A 19,838-nucleotide genomic window follows, 5' to 3' on the forward strand; every position below is an offset into this window, starting at 1 on the left:
AGCGCCTTGGCTCATTCGGTTTCCTCTGCCAGGAACGACAGTCCTTCACTTTTGGGTTTAAACTCATCTGTCCTTCCGGATCCAGCTCAAATTCTGTCCCTGATGCCCTCCGGGAACTCCCTGCCTCACGCGCCCCTCCTCCTCCCAAATTAACAATTATGGCCTTTACCTAATACATTGTATCAGACTGTGTTTGTTATTCTCAGTACTCTATGAGAGCCTTGAAAGCAAAAATTCAGCGGTCTGCATTGGTCATCTTCCTATAGCCAGTGCCCAGTAAGGCCTTGAACCATTGTAAGAAGCTCAGTAAATCTATATTGAGGCAGGCTATGGTCTAGTCCAGGACTCTTTTCACTAAATCATGACCACGTTGATGTACTAGATAGCAGCCTCTCCTTGGATACATAAACACTTGACCGACGTGCGCCACTGCAGAGAGGGGAAGGATCTGAAATCACTTGAGAATGGTGTTGACGTTTAGAATGACTTGATTCTTCAGCTACCCTTAGCCACCATCCTGGGTGTGCCAGCAGGGACTAGGGTATCTCCAGAAGTATGCAAAGCCAGGGACAAGTGACCCTCTGTCCAGTTCTTCCACCTCCAATATTTTCATGTTCATGATTAGAGATTAGTGAAACTAAAGAGCATATGAAAGGGAAAAGAGGTCATCAAAGGATAATGGGCAGCCTGAGTGGGGCTTGAGATAATGTATCTGAAATTGCTTTTTTAAAAATATAAAAGCATCAGATATATGGATTAATGTAAGATATACGAAGGCTTCAGCAGGGAATCCCAGTACCTTCTTCCACTGGCTTTTATGGTGGAGGATTGGGCAGGCACCATGCTGGGGCAGGTGCTTGGTTATGTCATCTCTAGGCAGTCTTCTGCAGAAAAAGTTCTGAGTGTTAGCAACAAAGCATACTGTAGTGGGAAAGGGAGGACTCAAAAATAGTAGGAAAGGAAAGGAGTGGTGACACTGATACACTGTCTCATCTCAAATGTCACCTTCTGAGTACGTTTTACCTGATCTATATAAAACTGTAACTCATTCCCCAACCTCCTAGTCATGTTTTTTTTTCTATATTATATATTACCACCTAACATACTCTATTTGTTATATTTTTATGTTGTTATCTTTTTCTTCCCATCAAGAATGAAAGCTTCGTGGGCTGGGGGATTCAACATCTGTCAATGCGCATTCTCATGCCCATATCTGTGGAGTGAAAAAATGATCAGCTATCTCATTTTCTTCCCTTTAGTTCTTTCTCTGCTCTGAAGATTTGAAAAATTAAGAAAGGAAGAATATAGGCAAAATATAATAGAGAAAGTCCTAGAAATTAAGACTGATGAGTGAAATATCCAACAGGATGGACTCTACTTAGACTGAGTTGCTGTTCATTTTTTCCCCAAGCAGACATTAGGACATATGATCTTGCATGGGCAGGGATATTTATGGGGCCTGCAGGACAGGTTATTTTGAATGGTGATTATTCCTGGAAGATGTGGGATGAACAGTTAATATGACTGTTCATACTACATGTAAAGATATTGGGAACCCTCACGGGCACCTAATGGTAAACCCCAGAGATAGGACCAAGTAGTTTAGTTTTCTTTCTGGCGGCAAGATCCAGGAACTTTACCTGTGTTGCTCTTTGACACTAATACTTCCTCGAGGTTCTTCTTCCTCCCCCCAATTAATAAGTGATTAAGCTGGGATTGAAGTCTCTTTGATTTCTTTCCCTCCTGCTGTGGGAAGATGCTGGAAAGGAAGAAACAGGGGTAGAACAAGACCATGACTGGGAAGGAAGAAAGAGGAGAACATGGGAGAGAATAAGGAAACACTCATAGTCCTTGGACACCTACTAGTCTGTGAATTGGCTCCAGGAGGTTTATTGCTTTATAACCTTTTAAGATTGTACGCAATTTTCAGGTGCTTTCTCCCAACCCTCTTCCAGATAGAGGTTTTGACCTTTAACAGATTTTCAAAGAAGTTTGTGACTCAAAAAGGATTTGAATCCAACACTGAGTCATGCAGTTTGTCTAGAGTTTGTTCTAATGAAGCATTTTAAATTGGATTCCCCGCTCCCCACCACTTAAAGTAGGGAAAGGGAGGACAGAACTCTGTCTGAACCACTTATAACAGTCTGGCTAATAAAAACAAAGTGTGGCTATAAGAAACATGGTGAAATAAGCTGGTTTTCTCAGCCCTTTCTGTGAAAGCAGAAGTTATGGCTGTTCAGTTGCTATTGCTAGCAGTCATTGTGAAATACTGAAGTCCAGCAGATTTCCAGGTCTGAGTAATTCGCCATGTTGTGTAGACTTTGGCACAGTGTGGTTTGCTTTTACAGTCTTCTGCCTCACCTTCAAAATATCTGGGGATTTGGGACATGCACATGAATTCTTCTCTCCCAGTGACTGTTTTCATCCATATATTCTTGTATATTTGAGTAGTGCTTTGCCACGTATTTTTACATGTGTGTTATTTCAAACAGCTCTGTGAAGTAGGCAGGGCAGGAATGATGATCAAGTGCCACCTTTCTCTTCATTTTCAGGTGTGAAAACGGAGACCTAGAGAATTTAGGTGACTCCTTCCTGGTTGCATGGGTCATGAGTGGTTGCATGGTTGCAGGGCTGGGATTGTGCAGTTGGTAACTGAACTTATTATTTACTTTCCCCCCCCCCAAACTTTGAACTTTTGATTTTGTATTGGGTTGTAGCCAATTAACAATGTTGTAGTTTCGGGTGAACAGTGAAGGGATTCGTAGCATTTACGTTTGTATTTTGTTATGGAAGCGTGCATTTGAACCATTTCAGAGAGATTGAAGAATGTTAATTTCTATTCGTCCATCACATGAGGATGATACTGTTCATCTTCTAGGATTGCTGTGAGGATTAGAGATTGAGTTTGAGGATGCTGATTACAGGACCAGGAGCAGAGTGAGCCCTCTGCAAATTGTGGCTGCTGTTATTATACTTTTCCCAGGACTATGAGATTATTTTTATTTTTTAATTAGAATATATCATATATTAGCATATACCATTCTTAATTTTTCTGTTGTTAAATAAAAGTATAACAATTGTGCTTTTAGGCACCTTGGTTGTAGTTTTCTCCATTCTGCAATGAAGCTAACAATATTGGAATAATTCTGCTCAATACAATGTATCAAACTCAAATACAATACAGATTTGCAAGTTCATGTTTCAGTTTTTGTTTTTTTTATTGTAGTGGTATCATTTACTTTGGTAAACTCATATCCCAATTTAAAATGCAAATACTGAAACAAATAAAGCTGTTATAAATTCAGGTACTGTATTTTAAAATGTACATGTTATACATACAAGAGCTGCATAGTGGAATTACTATCACGAGCAGTTACATTCATGATGCCGGGTACTGTTTTTAACACTGTATAGATGACACTAGATTTATTTCTTTATTTATGATACTGTTGCTTAGTACAGTAACTTTTAGTACAATAGCTTATATGATTGCATTTCCAAAGCTTTAATAAAGTTAGTAGCATTTAACTAATATTGAATGAAAACACTTTGATATACAGGATGTATTTTAGGTCAGATGCTTATGCAAAAAGAAGCACTTCACATGCTGTTGTGTCGTTGACAAAACAAAATCATCCCTTTCACAGAATAGAATAAGCCAGGCTAAAATAAATCCGAACTAACCAAAGAACATTTAAATGTTATTCCCTGTATTATGCTAAAGATTATTTAACATAATTTTCTTCTGGTTAAAATTACTTTTTCTTTTTTTGGTTGAAAGAAGAGAGAGAGAGAGAGAGAGAGTTCCAAAGGCTGTATTAATATGCTAATAGCTGTAGCCCTTTAGGTGATACTTTAGCTGGGAAAAAAAGTATGGAGAGTTGTACTCAATGTTTTTTCTGCTTAGAAAAAAATTGATAGCCTATAAATTTCTAATGTTTTAAAACAAGTATTTATTATTTAAGGTCTTTAAATATACCTGTATTAAACAAATTAGGCTGTTTAAAAAACTTTGCAACAATACTTGACTTATTCACAAATATATTTTCTTTCCATATTTATTAGGGTTTGAACAACTTACAAACATAAATCCTGCAAATACTCTTTGCTTAGATAACAATACTGTTATCTTAATTCACATGAATGTTTGCAAGAAATATTTACAATACTTTATATAGTATCTTTATCTAATGCTCACATCAGAGACTCAAATTAAAATCATATTTAACTTTATACAGATGGAAAAGTTGGAATGATGAGAGGTTGGATCCTGTTCTAGTAATTGTAGTAACTAGATTTCCTCTTTTGCTTGTGCAGCTGGCCCTCTGATTTTTGTGTGGGAGGATACAACCTTTACAGTTCTTTGAGTAAAGTTACTCTTCAGGAAATCAGATAATGATGACAGAAAACTTTCAGATGAAGATTAATTTAATCATCAGATGCTCCTGGGGGTGTCTTCTATTGTTTGTTCAAAACATCTGGTAGAAAATAACTTTTCTACCAGCACAAATTATTATCTCAAAAGGAAAGAATTCGGTTAAGTGATTTCTCTTTAAAGGTTTGTTTATAATGCTTTCTTTTTTAAGTAGAAAAATCCTTTTAGATGTAATCAGTGATGGAATAATGATGACTCAATGTGTTTCTTGATATAATACAATCACATTTAAACAGACCCTTCCCTTTTCCTTAGAATATTCAGCCATTGAGTGAAATTCTGAAGACTTAACTAAACCATTTTAATGCTTACAATTTCTGACAAAAATTTAAGGGAAAAGGAAGACTATTTGGATAATAAATAAAATAGAACCTGTACTTAATTTCTGATTTTAAGCTCCCTTTGTCCAAAAAAAAAACCCCCAAAAAACCTACAATTATATTCAGAGACATTTTGTCCCTCCCTCTTTTTTTTTTTTTCTGATGAGTCATACATTGGTCATAACATACATACTTAATAACTTACATTTTGGAACAGAAGGTGGCCAGCAGGCCTACCCTGGTCCATCCTAATGTCATTTTCACATCAAGTCAAATACTGTCTTTGGATTAATTAGTTGTTGATGGACGTTTGATAGAGGGGATACTGCATGATCTTCTCATGATAAGCCTGACTTCTATATCTGGTAGATTATCCTGCTTAGTCTGTGAACACCCTTCATCAGTGGCTGCTAAATGAAGATCAAATCGAAGAGAAACTGATTTTTTCCTTAATCGAGGGTTATCTTTAAAGAAGGAGCCTTCCCATTCTTTAATAACTTCATCCACTTTCTCTGTCCTGAAATGATAAAATAAATCTCCCTATATGAAGAAGTACAGCTATAGTAAAAAATATGTAATATGTATTGTATATGAATAATAAAAAATGTATATACCTTATATTAAATTTTAAATTACAATTTATAATTTGCATTGTGACAGTTAAATGTGTATTCTTTAAAAATCATATGAATAAAATTTCTAAGGGGTTCTATGGAATTTTCATGTCTTGGCTATATTTTTTGGAAAAATGATGAATTAAGGATTGAATACTTCATCTGAGTTTTTATATATTTTATTCATGTCTGATTAAAAATCACGATATGTAAAATTATGTTTAGACACATTCAAAGATTACTGAGATTACTCAATTGAAGTTAATTTTTTTTGCATGTGTTCATTATTATTTCTAAGTGAAAATTATCTTACTTACTGAATAGTGCCATGAGCTTCAGTGCTTTCTTTCACAATATTTCCATTTAATATTGCCTGTTTGGTCACTGTTTCCACTTTTTCATCCTCATACTTTTGTGGGACTTTTGTTGAAAAAGAGATTTCATTTATAATGGCTGTGAAAATATTATTTATGAAATATTAAATTACAACATTCACAGTACTATTCACAGTACTATTATATACTAAGTACTAGTCACAATGTGTATGTCAAACTTTATTCAAATATTGCTGTTTTTGCTACTTTAGAATATTTATTTATAATAAATTCTTATTAAATATATAATATATACTTTATATTATTTAAATAATAATATATATAAAATTACATATCATATTATTAATAAATAATAATAAAAATATAATAAAGAAAGTGAAGTGCCTAAATGGCGCTTCACTTTTCAGGTTAGTTAAATCACAAACTCACCTGATGGTAAAACAAAACCGACTCTACTTGTGGTAGGTTTTTGTTCTTTTTTCCCACCTTGGATGCTACCATAATATCTGAAATTGGAAACAAAATTTTAGGAGCAACATTGTATTAGCATGTAATTGACACAAATGCTCTCCAATAAGAGAATGGATAAACTGTAGCTTAGTTGGTAAAGAATCTGCCTGCAATGCAGGAGACCTGGGTTTGATCCTGGGTCGGGAAAATCCCCTGGAGAAGGAAATGGCAACCCACTCCAGTATTCTTGCCTGGAGAATCGCATGGACAGAGGAGCCTGCCAGGCTACAGTCCATGGGGTCACAAGAATCGGACAGGACTTAGCGACTAAACCATCACTAATAAAAAGGAAGTACTATCTAACAGTGAAAATAAGTGAAATCAAGATACACTGTATCTGTAGGGAACAATCTCCCAAGTATAACATTGAGTGGGGGGAAGAAAGATTGTAGCTAGCTTAAAAGATCTAATTTTAAAAGATTAAAATATATGCAAAACAATTCCCCATTTTGCTTAGGGATATAAATATAATGAGACTTATAAGCATCAGACCTGGGAGCCAGGTTAGACTGATGGAGGGGGATAAGATGGGTGGGGGTGTGGTTTAGGTGCTGGGGTGGGAATTAGGGGGACTTCAGTAACATTATAAATGTTTCACTTCTTAAACATAGGAGTTCATTATATTTTTCTTGATAACTTTTGTAACTTTATCTTAAATAAATTTAAGTGAATGTTGCTCAGTCATGTCCGACTCTGTGACCCCATGGATTGTAGCTTGCCAGGCTCATATGTCCATGGAATTCTCCAGGCCAGAATACTGGAGAGGTATTAGCTGTTCCTTTCTTCAGGGGATTTTCCCAACCCAGGGATCGAACCACGTCTCCCACATTGCAGGTGGATTCTTTACCATCTGAGCCACCAGGGAAGCCCAAATACCTGTGTATCTTAAATATAAGATAATAAAACTTTAAAAATTGTGTTAAAGGAATGTTAAAGACCACTTTATCAACATCTTGAATGATTAGGCATTAAACCAAATCTACAACCATTTTATTTCATAATAAATAAATTATATGTATACAGCTATATAATTTATTTACATAGCACTGTTTTAAGCACTTTACAAACATTAATTCATTTAATCCTCAGCAATTCTGAGGTAAGCATTTTATAGAGGAGAAACTGAGACAAAGAGATCCAATAATGTGCCCAGCATCACTTAGCTACTAAATGGTATTTTAAATTCAATTTGTGTTTTTCAAAGATTAGGTAAATGTTAAAACTTATTATAGATGATAGTAGTTTCACCCAGTTTTATAGAGGACTCAGAATTCTGACAGAGAAGGCAATGGCACTCCACTCCAATACTCTTGCCTGGAAAATCCCATGGACGAAGGAGCCTGGTGGGCTGCAGTCCATGGGGTCGCTAAGAGTCGACTGAGCGACTTGACTTTCACTGTTCACTTTCATGCATTGGAGAAGGAAATGGCAACCCACTCCAGTGTTCTTGCCTGGAGAATCCCAGGGACGGGGGAGCTTGGTGGGCTGTCATCTATGGGGTCACACAGAGTCGGACACGACTGAAGTGACTTAGCAGCAGCAGCAGCAGAATTCTGAAGCAAGCACAAATAAAGCTTTATTTTTCTGGGAATATTGAAAATTGTAGGTTGTGCTGTGCTCCAAGTCATATGACCTTATAAGTGATTGCAGATTATGAAACTGTGTGTGAATTATTAAGAATCCCTCTTTTGATGCCTTTTGTTGTCAGAGCATCTGGAAGTCTTTCAAACCGTGCACGTAGAACAACATTGCTTTCCATGGTTGTAATATAATAATAGTAACAACAGCATTACTAATAATACTATTATTTTGGAGTTTGATGTGTGCCTGGAGTGGGCCCTTATGGGAGGGGGAAAAGCAGTAATGTGTGAAATTTTCAAACTTTCTTCGTGGGTGGTCTATTGGAGGCACTAATTCTATAAGGGGTGAATGGCAGGGAAAGTGAGAATGTTAAGGAAGGTCTTCTTTGTAGTGATGGAGGATCATTTCCATTTTGTTCCAGGCTTGCTTGTGCTCTTTCTTGGAGCTCAAGTCCCTGATTTTGGCTCGTCTATTCATAAATTTGGTGTGTGCTTAGTCGCTCAGCCATGTTTGACTCTTTGCGACCCCACAGATTATAACTTGCCAGGCTCCTCTGTCCATGGGATTTTTCAGGCAAGAATATTAGAGTGAGTTGCCATTTCCCTCTCCAGGGGATCTTTCCACCCCAGGGATCAAACCCACGTCTCCTGTATTGCAGAATGATTCTTTCCCTGGCTGAGCCATCGAGAAAGTCCCTGATAATTTGAGGGGGCTGGAACTAGTTCTCCCACTTATTTTTTTTTGCAGTGCCTATTTTGTGGTAGGAACTCAGTGATCATGCCTTGGTAATGATAGGTTTTTAGATTTAATTTTTCCGACTACATTAGTGACCTAAGTGGCTCTATATTTCTGGTCATTCACTATATGGGAATTAGGTACCTGATTTCTTCCTTTTCTAGGAGGCGGCGATATGTTGCGATTTCCTGTTCCAGCCTCATCTTGGTGTTGAGGAGCATTTCATGCTCTTGAAGCTGCCTTTCAATGCCGCGCCTTACTTCCTGTAGCTCTTTTTCTAGTCCTTCAATCACTGCCTCTAGGTCTTGCAGCTGCATCTGGTAATGTTGCTCACTGGCATGTAGGGAGTTTTCAAGACCCCTTTCCTGTTTTATACAGATCTTCATCAGTGAATCAAGGAAACAAACTGTGTCTCTGAAATCTGATTTGCAATGTCTTCATTCAGTTGAGTTCTTTCTTTAAAAGGTTGCAATAATTGTATAGCACTTATGCAAGAGGTATTTCCTTACAGCTTTAGGTATGGCCCAACTTTTAAAAAGTTGTATTTTCTATCTACAGCTATTGAGTTTTCTATTTCCAAGGAAACCTGTGATCATTCGTATGCCCTCCCCCAAAGGAATCTGCAGTATGATTAGTTTATTATCACCCTGATTTATTTGATTTCTTAAATATTGAGAAGTATAGAATGTGGAATAGTAAAGCCAGAGCAGACTCCTTATAAAAGGCATTTTTGGAAAGTGTTTAATATTTTTCTGTTAGAAGTCTTTGTAGCATGGACAAAAGAATCCTCCACTGTTAGGACTTTGGATAATGACAAAAGCTCTTTTTCCTCATTCTAACATTTAGAGAACCCCAGGGTTCTGGAGTAAGGATTATTTCATTATTTTAAGTGTGAACTAAACCTTCAGTGAACTGATGATCGACATGGCCATGATGGAGGCGGGGTGCTAGTTGAACTAGGTCAAATGGATAGAATTCAGTGCCCTGATTTTTAGTTTTTCACTGTCCAGTAATGGATATTACTCCTTCCCTCTCCTAATCAGATAACATCTGGGGACTCAACGGGCCAGCCGCCTTGAGGTCATTCTCACCACGGCATGGAGAGATTCAATTTCCACTTGCAGGTGGTGCCACTGGCGTCGGGCTTCCTTGAGTTCTGCTTGAGCTGCCTTTAAAGCCTCTTCATCTTTGTCCATTTTTTTGCTTAGATCTTCTTCCAACTAGAAGAAAGCCAACAACAACAATAATAGCAGCAGCAACAACAACAAAAAGGGCACTTTTGAAAATGAGACCTTTAAAAGCAGTTATAGACAAATAGTATAGGAATCAAATCTTTTTTCTTTAAATTACAGATGTATGTTCTGGTTGCTGCTCAGTCACTAATTAAACACACGCGTGAGTTAATTGCACTTGGTTTTCTCAGATGTAAAATGAACCTCGAAAGTCCTTTCCTACCATGACCATCTATGAAATGCAGAAAAATACATTTTAATGAGAAGTAAGTTTGCAAGGCCTAAGTTTGAGACCTCTGATTCTTAACTTTCCACTATTTATGGCATCATTAAAGAAGAAAGATAGAATTTAGCTACTAGCTCCCCCTTCCCCCACTTTTTTCTTATAAGCTGCTTTATGAATTGCTTATTTCTGGGACTGGATATATGAACAGGAAGTAAATACTACTAGAAAATATATTATGAATAATTTAGAGAGTTAAGTTATCATAGGCATCAGAGATTCTAAAATAGACTTCTATATTAAAAGAATCCACTGTTGATTCACCTTTTCAAAATGATCTTTTTAGAAGGCATGCTAACTTTGGATATCTAGGGTAGCAGCAAAATGGCTTCTTTAAAAACTGCTCTCTAAATGTTCTCATATTAAATAATGAGTTAATTAGCTTATATTCAACTGTAAGTGTTCTTATGCTGATTCTGGGATTGAATGAAAGTGTCTTTTGACAGAATTCTCAACATTTGGCCCGAAGAACAGTAGGAGCAGTGTATGGAATTGATTGTACTATTTTGAGGCAAAAATTAGAACTTTCTAATGTTCATATAAAAATACATTTTAAAACACACAAAAATTAATTTGGTGGTACAATAGATTTTTTTTAAAGGAAATATTGGATTAAATGAAAGTCAATAAAGTATAGTTCAAGGAATTAGATGACAAAATTCATTTGCTGTGTCACTTATCCTTAGTGTTAGGTTGGCAAAACAAAGCAGGAACACGTATTAGAGAAACCGCAAAAGAGGAGGATAAGAACCTCAGAAACAGAAGAGCATAAGAATTCTGATATCTACTGGATTTTGAGTGGGGAGCTGGCAGCTAGGCTAGTGTGGTAGCTAGATTCCGAATGAATCCAGTGAATCACACCTCCCCAAATTCATGTCCTTGTTTGGTCCTGTTCCACACTGAATCTGGGATGACTTGTGTCTTGCCTTAGTCAGCAGAATATAGAAGATGTGCCAGTTGCAGGCCTTAGGAAGCCCTGACAACTTCCACTTCTGTGCTTTCAGGGGCCCTGGTTATACTTTGGGAGCCTCAGTGCATAAGAGGTCCAGATACCTTGTTGGAGAGATTGTGTAGAGGCCAGATGGAGAGAAACAGGCCCAGCTGTCTCAGCTGAGCCAGCATTCCAGAAATGTCCTGCCAAGGTGCCAGACGCAGGAGTAAGCCACATTGGCTGTCCCAACCTAGTTGTGCCCCAAGATGCCTGTGGTCCCGGCCAATGTCATGCGCGGAATCACCCCCGCTGAACCCAGTTAACCCATAGCAGTATGAAAGACAATACAATTGTCTTTTTAATTTACCAAGTTCTAGAGTGGTTTGTTATATAGCTGTAAATAACTAAAATAGCTTAGATTTATTTTGTAATAATTAAGTAATCATGCTCTCTCAAATTTATTCTAGTTGATTTTCTGAATTCTTTGGAAAAAAAAGAAGTCCCCTAAAGTAGTTTTATGTTAAAAGGAAACAAAACTTACTGTAGTCTTGCTTTTTCACTTTAGTCTTTCAGCATTGTGACTTGTAAACTAAGTAACTTGTATTTCTATTATTGCACAATAAAATGTTTATTTGGTTTATAATTTTCAGAAATTGTCATCTATTAATTGTTTTCTTCTCTTTGTAAAAGGTGAGTGAATTCTTGCAACACTTCAAATACCTCAGTGAATTTGCTTCATTTGAGATGCTGATCATTCTTTATGAAGACTTAAAATGTTACCTAGAGGTTAAATTTATGATATTACTAAAAATGAATTACTAATGCGATAACATCCTATGATTTTCCAACAATATTTTTTTCCTTTTTGGTGATGTTCTTAAGTAAACTCTTTGCTGTGTTTGGGTGCTTGGAATAGAACGTGAACTCAGATATGATAGGTAAACTTAAAAAAACAACAACCCTGAATTTCTGAAGCTTTGTTTCTAAAATAGATGTTTTTCCATTTGTTTAGAGATGAGACCTTAATTAATTGCTAAGGGTGATTGTCATTTGAAAGTGTTTATGAAATGAGGATTTAGCTCTTATTTAATTTGGCTCTTTTTCTAAACAATACTTAAATATTACATGCTTAGTAATAGAGATAAACATTTCTCACCTTTTAGTACAAAAGCAAAAATAAATCTATAGTCGAAGTGAAAAGTCCTTATTGATTTGGAGAATTTTGATTGTCCCAATTTATATCATTGTTTCTGAATACCATGTTCACATACTCACATGACTTCTGTTTGTAACAGTCTGGTATAAAATCAAACTCATGAAAAAATGATAGAAACCTTTTAGAAATATTTTACTTAGTTTTATCTTGCAAAGTGTGCAAGATGATAAATTCACTATAAAGCTTGTCATTTTAAAGGTATTATTTAAATTATTTCTATAAGTAAATCCTTGATATCTTCCAAGGGTATCTAAAATGCTTCCTTCCTATAAGATGTCTAAAAGAGATTACTGTGCATCATTTTATTGTATACTGATCCGATGTTTTGTTAATGACACTAACCTCATGATTTATATAAAAATCAAATGCATCAATCAACATTCATTTAATGGTCATTTAACAGTAATAAACACAGCCTTTCCCTCTATAGTCCCTGTCACATTGCAGTAAAACCTAAATTCCTTCCCCAGTATATGCTGCATTGAAAAGGAAATACTGTACCTCAGAGAGGCCGGGACAGGAATTGGATAGACATGGATTGTCTCCTTATCCTGGAAGATGTCTGTCTGTATGAAATCATTACCTGGATCCTTGTTGAGAGCACGGTCTCTATCTGATTTCTGGTGAGGAGCTTTTCATAGTTTGCCCTGATCTCATTGAGTAGCTGGGACAGCTCCATTCTTTTCCCATCCTCCACCTTGGCTAACAGAACCTTATCGATAGGATGAGTCTCTGCGGCAGAACCTGCTCTGTCTGCATCGCGAGCAGAGAGAGCGCCACGGAGTCTTAAAGATACAGAGCTCCCTTTTTTCCGAAGCCATGGAAAGCCCTGGGTTTCTCATCAATTATGCAAATATTTGGTAAACCCTTTTCTCCTATTGTTGATCTGGTAGAAGTGTCAGTCTCTCCATAAAGGAACCAAAAAAGGAAGACAGTCTCAGTATTCCTGGATTGGGTCTCTATAAAACTGAGCACATTTGGCAGAGGGAAGTTAATATAGCTTGTGGAAAGAAAATGGGGCATAACATAAAGAAAATTGTGTTTTGTTTTCCCAACATATTACATGGAAATAAACCTGGGCTTAAAACATGGTACCTAAGCTTTTCCTTTATGACTTTCCTCACCATTTGGATTATTTAAACAGAAATGCTATGGGAGGGCATTAGAATATGTTGTAAACCTTAAATATTCTGACAGTTATGGAAAAAGTGACCATTATATTCAGCTGACAGCTGTCATAAGCTGCAAGATTGACTGATTATATTTCTGTTAAATACACACTGCTTGACTTGTGGTGGGCGGTTGGCCTGATGGCAGAGTTTGATATATTGAGGTGAATTCCTGAAGGCATATTACAGATGAAGCTATGGCTGGAGATAAGTGCTAATAGAGGATGAGAACTGACAGTTGACATTTCCAACATTTCAACAAGGTTGAAGAAATACAACAAGCACCCTGTGCTGGGTGTATTAATAAATAAGAAATAAGATATATTGTTGGGTTACTCTTTCATGAGTAAACAGAGTTGATGACAACTCCTGCGTACTCATATAACATTTGTGCAGCTCTTCTAACTTTATAAAGCACCTTTACGTCTGTCATTCTGTTTAATTGTCACAATCCCTGTCATTTTGTAAACTGTAAAGATGATAAGTCTGTGCAGGAGGGGTTAAGGCGTCTTTCCCGAGGTCATATGGTGATTGGTGATGTAATGGCATCCTTGGGACTGGGCTCTGATCCCTTGGCTGTATTTCAAATACTATCTAGTCTGCCTCCGCGTAATGTCTCTCCCCATCTAAATTCCTTGTTTAGCCTGAAAAGCTGGCTGCTGGATATGACTGAAATATTTTAAAGGCTAGATCTATCACTGTTATTTGTAGAGTGGCTTGGCTGAAATTGTTTCTGGAGTGTAGTTCAGGAAATAATCAATCTTTGGCTCTGGTGCTCACAGGGCCTTTGAATGCACATTATGCTCTTTTGATTTCTGAATTAACTCACTGCTGGCTAGTCCAGTCTATGCCGGGCATTCTCACAGTCCCCTCCAAACAAAGCTGGGCACCCAGAACTCCTGCTGAAAGGTGAGGTTCCAGGTCATTCCTCTGCTCTGTTTAATTTGGCCCTCGCCTCCTCCACCCTCCCCATTGATCACAGTGGATTGGTCTAGAGGTGGACACTTTACCCAAGGAGAGTCAATCTGTAGGTCAGAGACCTGTGAGGTAGCCTGACCCTAAAGCTCTGACTAAAGAGCATTGCTTATGATTATTTAGGCCAAACTGATTCTCTTTTTTGGGTAATTGCAACTGAGAAATGGGAAGAGAAACAGGCATTGATAGTGCAAGGAGAATCAGGAAAGAATTAAACTCTTATTACTTTATGCAGTTCTTGCTAATCTTCGCCTGAAATATAGAGAGCTGAACTAGATTCCAGGCCTGGCAATCTGCATCTGAAACAAACCTCTCAGATATTTCTACATTATAGCAGTGCTTTCCAATAAAGAAACAGAAAGTGGGCCACAAATTTAAACTGCATATGTAATTTAATACTTTCTAGTCATCATATCAAAAGAGAGAAACAAGTGAAATGAATTTTCAAATGTTTTATTTAACCTTAAATATCTAAGATACATCATGTAGTTATTATTGTTGTTCAGCTGCCAAGTCGTGTCCGACTCTTTGCAACCCCATGGACTATAGCATGCCAGGCTTCCCCATCCCTCACCATCTCCCAGAGTTTGCCCAAGTTCCTGCCCATTGAACTGGTGATGTCATGCAGCCATCTCATCCTCTGTCACCCTCTTCTCACTCTGCCTTGAATTTTTGCCAGCATCAGGGTCTTTTCCAATGAGTTGGCTCTTTGTGTCCGGTGCCCAAAGTGCTGGAGCTTCAGTTTCAGCATCAGCCCTTCCAATGAATATTCAGGGTTGATTTCCTTTAGGATTGACTGGTTTGATCTCTTTGCTGTCCAAGGGATGCTCAAGAGTCTCCTCCAGCACCACCATTTGAAAGCATCAATTCTTTGGCACTCTGCCTTCTCATTAGGAAAGCTATAACAAACCTAGACAGTGTGTTAAAAAGCAAAGACATCACTTTGCCAACAAAGGTCTGTATAGTCAAGGCTATGGTCTTTCCAGTAGTCATGTATGGATGTGAGAGCTGGACCATATACCATATAATAAATATAAAGTATTAATGAGATAGTTTACATTCTTTATTTGTGATACTGTCTTTGAAATCCAATGTGTATGTTTATGCTCATTTCAATTTGGGCAAGCTACTCTTGAAGTGCTTAGAACCCTCATGGCTAGTAGCTACTGTGTTAAACGCTGCAGCTTTAATATTTGGGCCCTGCTGGCCCACACAAATGGGAGTTCCATGTCTGGAACATTCCACATACATACTAGATTAAAAGAAATAGTGCCAGATTTTTTTTTTTTTAATGAGAGAGGAGATGTATTTAAAAGTATTCTATAAGCATGTGAATCATGAAGTTATTTAATTCAAGATCTCAAATGTCACTTTTCAAGGAAAATTTTGCTAATTTGTTGTTAAAAATACTGTCTTTTATTAGAGAAATTGGTAATAATAGCTCATTACATGGATAGCTCATTAAATACTGCTCATTAAATAGCTCATTAAAGACTATGGCATATATAAAATTGTAGGCTCCATGTAATTCTCAGTGCACTAGTTAGAGTTACATACTATTCTTTATGTTTTAGAAATCATAACAGAGTTCAAATAAGCAAGGACCTCCTTCCTTCTTATAGGGATCATCTTGAATCTACTCTAGTTATGAGAAAAAGAAATCATTTGGAAATGTTGTGTTTTGTTACTAGAGACAAATTAATTATAACATAACTCACAAGAACCAAAATGATGTGGTTGAGAACACCAGTTGTAGGGACATTCACGAGAGTGAGCCCCCAGACCCTTCAGAATTAGAACTCAAGACTGAAGGTCATTCATCCATTCAGTTGGTTATTGGACGATTACTGTTTGCACAGAAGTGTGTTGGGTAAAGATAAAGTTCTAGAAGAGTTCTGAAGTGGAGAGGTGACCTTTTGGACCATATTGTGGGGAGAAAAGGTGGAGAAGGAATCAGAGGAAAGAGAAAAAAAAGAGGGGGGTTCAGGGTCAGATCATAGAAAAGAGAAGCTACAAAGCCTAGATTTTATTTGGTCGGAAATGGAAAATCATTCCTGGTTTATGAAATGGGGAGTCACACGTGAGATTAATTGGGGAGGAGTGCAGAAGATTTCAGAGTAAGGACACCAGTTAGAGAACCAGCGTTCGTGAAGAAAGAAGTAAAGTTATTTTCAAAGTTCTGGCTGGGCAATCATAGGAAACTGCATGTGAATAAGGCCATGGGCATAGAGGAGGGGGAGCATGCGTGAAATCAGCGAGTTTTAGCAAGTGGCAACTGATTTTGAAGGGAAGAGGAGGAGAGGGCAAAGATGATACAGATTTACACTCTCTGCAACTGGAACATGCATGCTTCTGTCCCAGGTTTCGAGTGAATCCCTGGGACTGGCCACCAACTGAGGGTCCTTGGCTTTGAGCAGGAAAGAATTCAAGAGTGAGCCATAGTTATGTTGAAAAACAAAGTGAAAATGTTAGATGCTCAGTTGTGTCTGACTCTTTGCGATCCCATGGACTGTAGCCCACCAGGCTCCTCTGTCCATGGGATTTTCCAGGCAAGAATACTGGGGTGGGTAGTCATTTCCTTTTTCAGGGGATCTTCCTGAGCCAGGAATTGAACCCAGGTCTCCTATATTGAGGGCAGATTCTTTACTCTCTGAACCACCAGGGAAGGTCACAAAGTGAGATGAAAGTAGGTTTATTTAGAGAGATACACATTCCATAGACAGAAAGCAGTCTGTGTGAGAAGTGAGAAGAGCTCTGAAATGTGGGATATTTAGTTTTTATGTGTGTGTGTGTGTGTGTGTGTGTGTGTTTGTGTGTGTTAGTCACTCAGTCATGTCTGACTCTTTGTGACTCTCATGTGGGGTCAGGCTCGTCTGTCCATGAGAATTTCCAGGCAAGAATACTGGAGTGGGTTGCCATTTCCTTTTCCAGGGGAATCTTCCCAACCCAGGAATCAAACCGGGATCTCCTGCATTGCAGGTGGATTCTTTACCATCTGAACCACCAGAAATGAGTAATTTCATAGGCTAATGAGTGGGAGAATTATTCCAACTATTTTGGAGAAGCAGTGGAAATTTCTAGAAACTGAAGTCCAGTGACGTGCAGAGCCAAGATCCAAAGCCAGGCAGTCTGACTCCAGAGTCTACCCTTTAGAACATAAGCTGGTAATGTCTTAGTAATTGATGTAAAACACTTGGCACATAAGGTGCATTCATGCTAAGTCACTTCAGTCATGTCCCACTCTTTACGACCCCATGGTTCACCGTGGACTATAGTTCACCAGGCTTCTCTGTCCATGGGATTTTCCAGGCAAGAACACTGGAGTGGGTTGGCATGGCCTTCTCCCAACCCAGGAAATCTTCCCAACCCAGGGATCGAACCTGCATCTCTTATGTCTCCAGCGTTGGCAGGCGGGTTCTTTACCACTAGCGCCACCAGGGAGAATAAGACCTCCTAGTTCTTCACCATCTCCTGGAGTTTGCTCAGACTCACGTCCATTGAGTCGGTGATGCCATCCAGCCATCTCATCTGTTGTCCCCCTCTTCTCCTTCTGCCTTCAATCTTTCCCAGCATCAAGGTCTTTTCCAATGAGTTGGCTCTTTGCATCAGGGGCCAAAGTATTGGAACTTCAGGTTCAGTATCAGTCTTTCCAATGAATATTCAGGATTGATTTCCTTTAAGATTGACTGTGATTTCCTTGATGTCTAACATGCAGCAAAGTCTGATAATCACTTGAGAATCACTGTTACAAATGCTAGGCTTCCTTTCACTCTTTTCCCTCTATGCTTCACCCAGAGGAAATGGGTTTTTAGCACTAATGTCTGAAATAGGACTCCCAAAGTTAAACACTGGCAAGTCCCATTATTTGCTATAGTTGATATAAATCTGAGTCCATAGGCTAAGGTAGACAGGATGCATAAGTTACTATATTTTTCTAAAACAAATTAGTCTTTACCTTGAGCTTTGATTCTGCACAGGATGTGTAATTAAATTTCATCATATGGACTTCCCACCTTTTTTCCCCCAAATTTTGCATCTAAGTTTTGGGGAACTTCGTAGTTGTGACTATGGGGCCCCTGTACTATCTTTGATGTCATCTAAGTCTGGGTTCCCTGAGTCAGTCTCTATCCTTCCTACTGGTTCCATTTGTGTTGTTGGGGGTTGGGGAAGAAATTAACACAAAATCTCCCAACCCAGAAATCCTCTCCACAAAGACAGTAGAGAAAGAAAACACGTTGCTTTATATTAGAATATGATGCACATCCCAGGAATCACTGAGTGCAAAGACAGGAGAAAATCTTCCCCTTCTAGAATCAAGCAGATACAATCTGTTACACCACTGTTCTCAAGAGAAACAGTAACTAGTCCTCCAGAAAGAGGACTTGACATCACCATTTGTCACACACAGTTCATCTTGTAACTTTACCTGGTAATTGGGGTCACCATCTGTGTTCGCTAATGGGCGTCACATAAAGGAAAACTACACTTCTTGTAACAGGAGGTAGTTTTGGAGAGAGGCTCCTACTTTCCCACAGGAACTGGGAGACTGGTGTGCTATTTTCCTTGGATGTTTACATTTCAAATTCAAAGACATTCATAGGTTGCAAAGCTGGACAAAATCTTACTTAGCTTTAAAAAAGATTCACTTACATTTCAAAGGAACAAAGAAAGAATTTACAATAACAAGGTTTCTAAAGTAAATGCTCTAAGAGAATCCGAGTGTGTGTGTGTGTCTTACCTTATTTCAACAGGGAAGATTAAGCCTCTTAGTTTGAATTTGTATTTGTGCTTTTAGCCGCTTGCTTCCTGCTTGAGGCCTTGAGAACCATTCTGCTACATTAGTGTGCCCCTGGAATAGATATACCAGGTGGGTTGTTTGTAGCTCCAGCTGCCAGATACCCCGTTCAACCATAACCTATTTGGCTGTTGTCCATTTCCTGGGGTCACAGTCCAAGAAGCAGGATGTAGTGCTCCTAAGCCATCAGGTCCCCAAGCTTACCTCCTGTTCTGCTGCTTTGCAGGGGCTCTGACTCAGCAGCAGGGGCTGGGGCTCCTCTCTTGGAGACTTACCACTACCCCTGTCTCTTCATTCCTCCTTTCTCCCTCTCCCTTCAGTCCCAGGGAAGCTCTTCTATCCTAAGGTTCTGTTCTAGAATATAAGCCCCAAGACCTGTCTGTCCTGTTCACGGCTCTTTCATCACTTTCTAGCTTTGTGCCTGGCAGTGAGGAGACAATCAGTTCAGTTCGATTCAGTTTAGTCTCTCAGTCACGTCTGACTCTTTGTGACCCCATGAATTGCAGCATGCCAGTCCTCCCTGTCCATCACCAACTCCTGGAGTTCACTCAAACTCACGTCCGTTGAGTTGGCGATGCCATCCAGCCATCTCATCCTTGGTCATCCCCTTCTCCTCCTGCCCCCAAACCCTCTCAGCATCAGAGTCTTTTCCAATGAGTCAACTCTTCACATGAGGTGGCCAAAGTATTAGAGTTTCAGCTTTAGCA

The 19,838-nt window shown here is 38.4% G+C and overlaps 1 protein-coding gene across 3 annotated transcripts; it reads right to left on the minus strand.

The window, feature by feature from the left end:
- Positions 1–3,193: 3,193 nt before the first annotated feature.
- On the minus strand, positions 3,194–19,468 carry KRT222 (keratin 222). 3 transcript variants are annotated; one of them, XM_027974576.2, is made up of 7 exons: positions 19,336–19,468; positions 19,075–19,185; positions 9,622–9,750; positions 8,675–8,895; positions 6,134–6,210; positions 5,687–5,822; positions 3,194–5,272 (listed from the first exon to the last, which is right to left on the minus strand). In XM_027974576.2, exons 3-7 carry the CDS (start codon positions 9,724–9,726, stop codon positions 5,044–5,046), a joined length of 768 nt encoding a protein of 255 aa, XP_027830377.1. In that variant the 5' UTR covers positions 9,727–9,750; positions 19,075–19,185; positions 19,336–19,468; the 3' UTR covers positions 3,194–5,043. The 3 variants fall into 3 exon arrangements, with proteins under 3 accessions (XP_027830377.1, XP_042112665.1, XP_012041461.1); XM_042256731.1 differs by lacking the exon at positions 19,075–19,185; XM_012186071.5 differs by lacking the exons at positions 19,075–19,185; positions 19,336–19,468 and adding an exon at positions 12,776–12,910.
- Positions 19,469–19,838: the final 370 nt, after the last annotated feature.

Source organism: Ovis aries, chromosome 11 (genome assembly GCF_016772045.2).
Source record: "Ovis aries strain OAR_USU_Benz2616 breed Rambouillet chromosome 11, ARS-UI_Ramb_v3.0, whole genome shotgun sequence".
NCBI classification, from domain to species: domain Eukaryota; kingdom Metazoa; phylum Chordata; class Mammalia; order Artiodactyla; family Bovidae; genus Ovis; species Ovis aries.

Bases quoted from the DNA above. Each gene is read 5' to 3' on its own strand.
- KRT222 (XM_012186071.5), bottom strand. From the start codon at position 12,871: ATGGAGCTGTCCCAGCTACTCAATGAGATCAGGGCAAACTATGAAAAG. The intron at 6,211-8,674 runs GTACCTAATTCC...TTCCAATTTCAG, and splicing joins CTAGAAAAGGAAGAAATCAG to ATATTATGGTAGCATCCAAG. The intron at 5,273-5,686 runs GTAAGTAAGATA...TTATCATTTCAG, and splicing joins GAAGCTCATGGCACTATTCA to GACAGAGAAAGTGGATGAAG.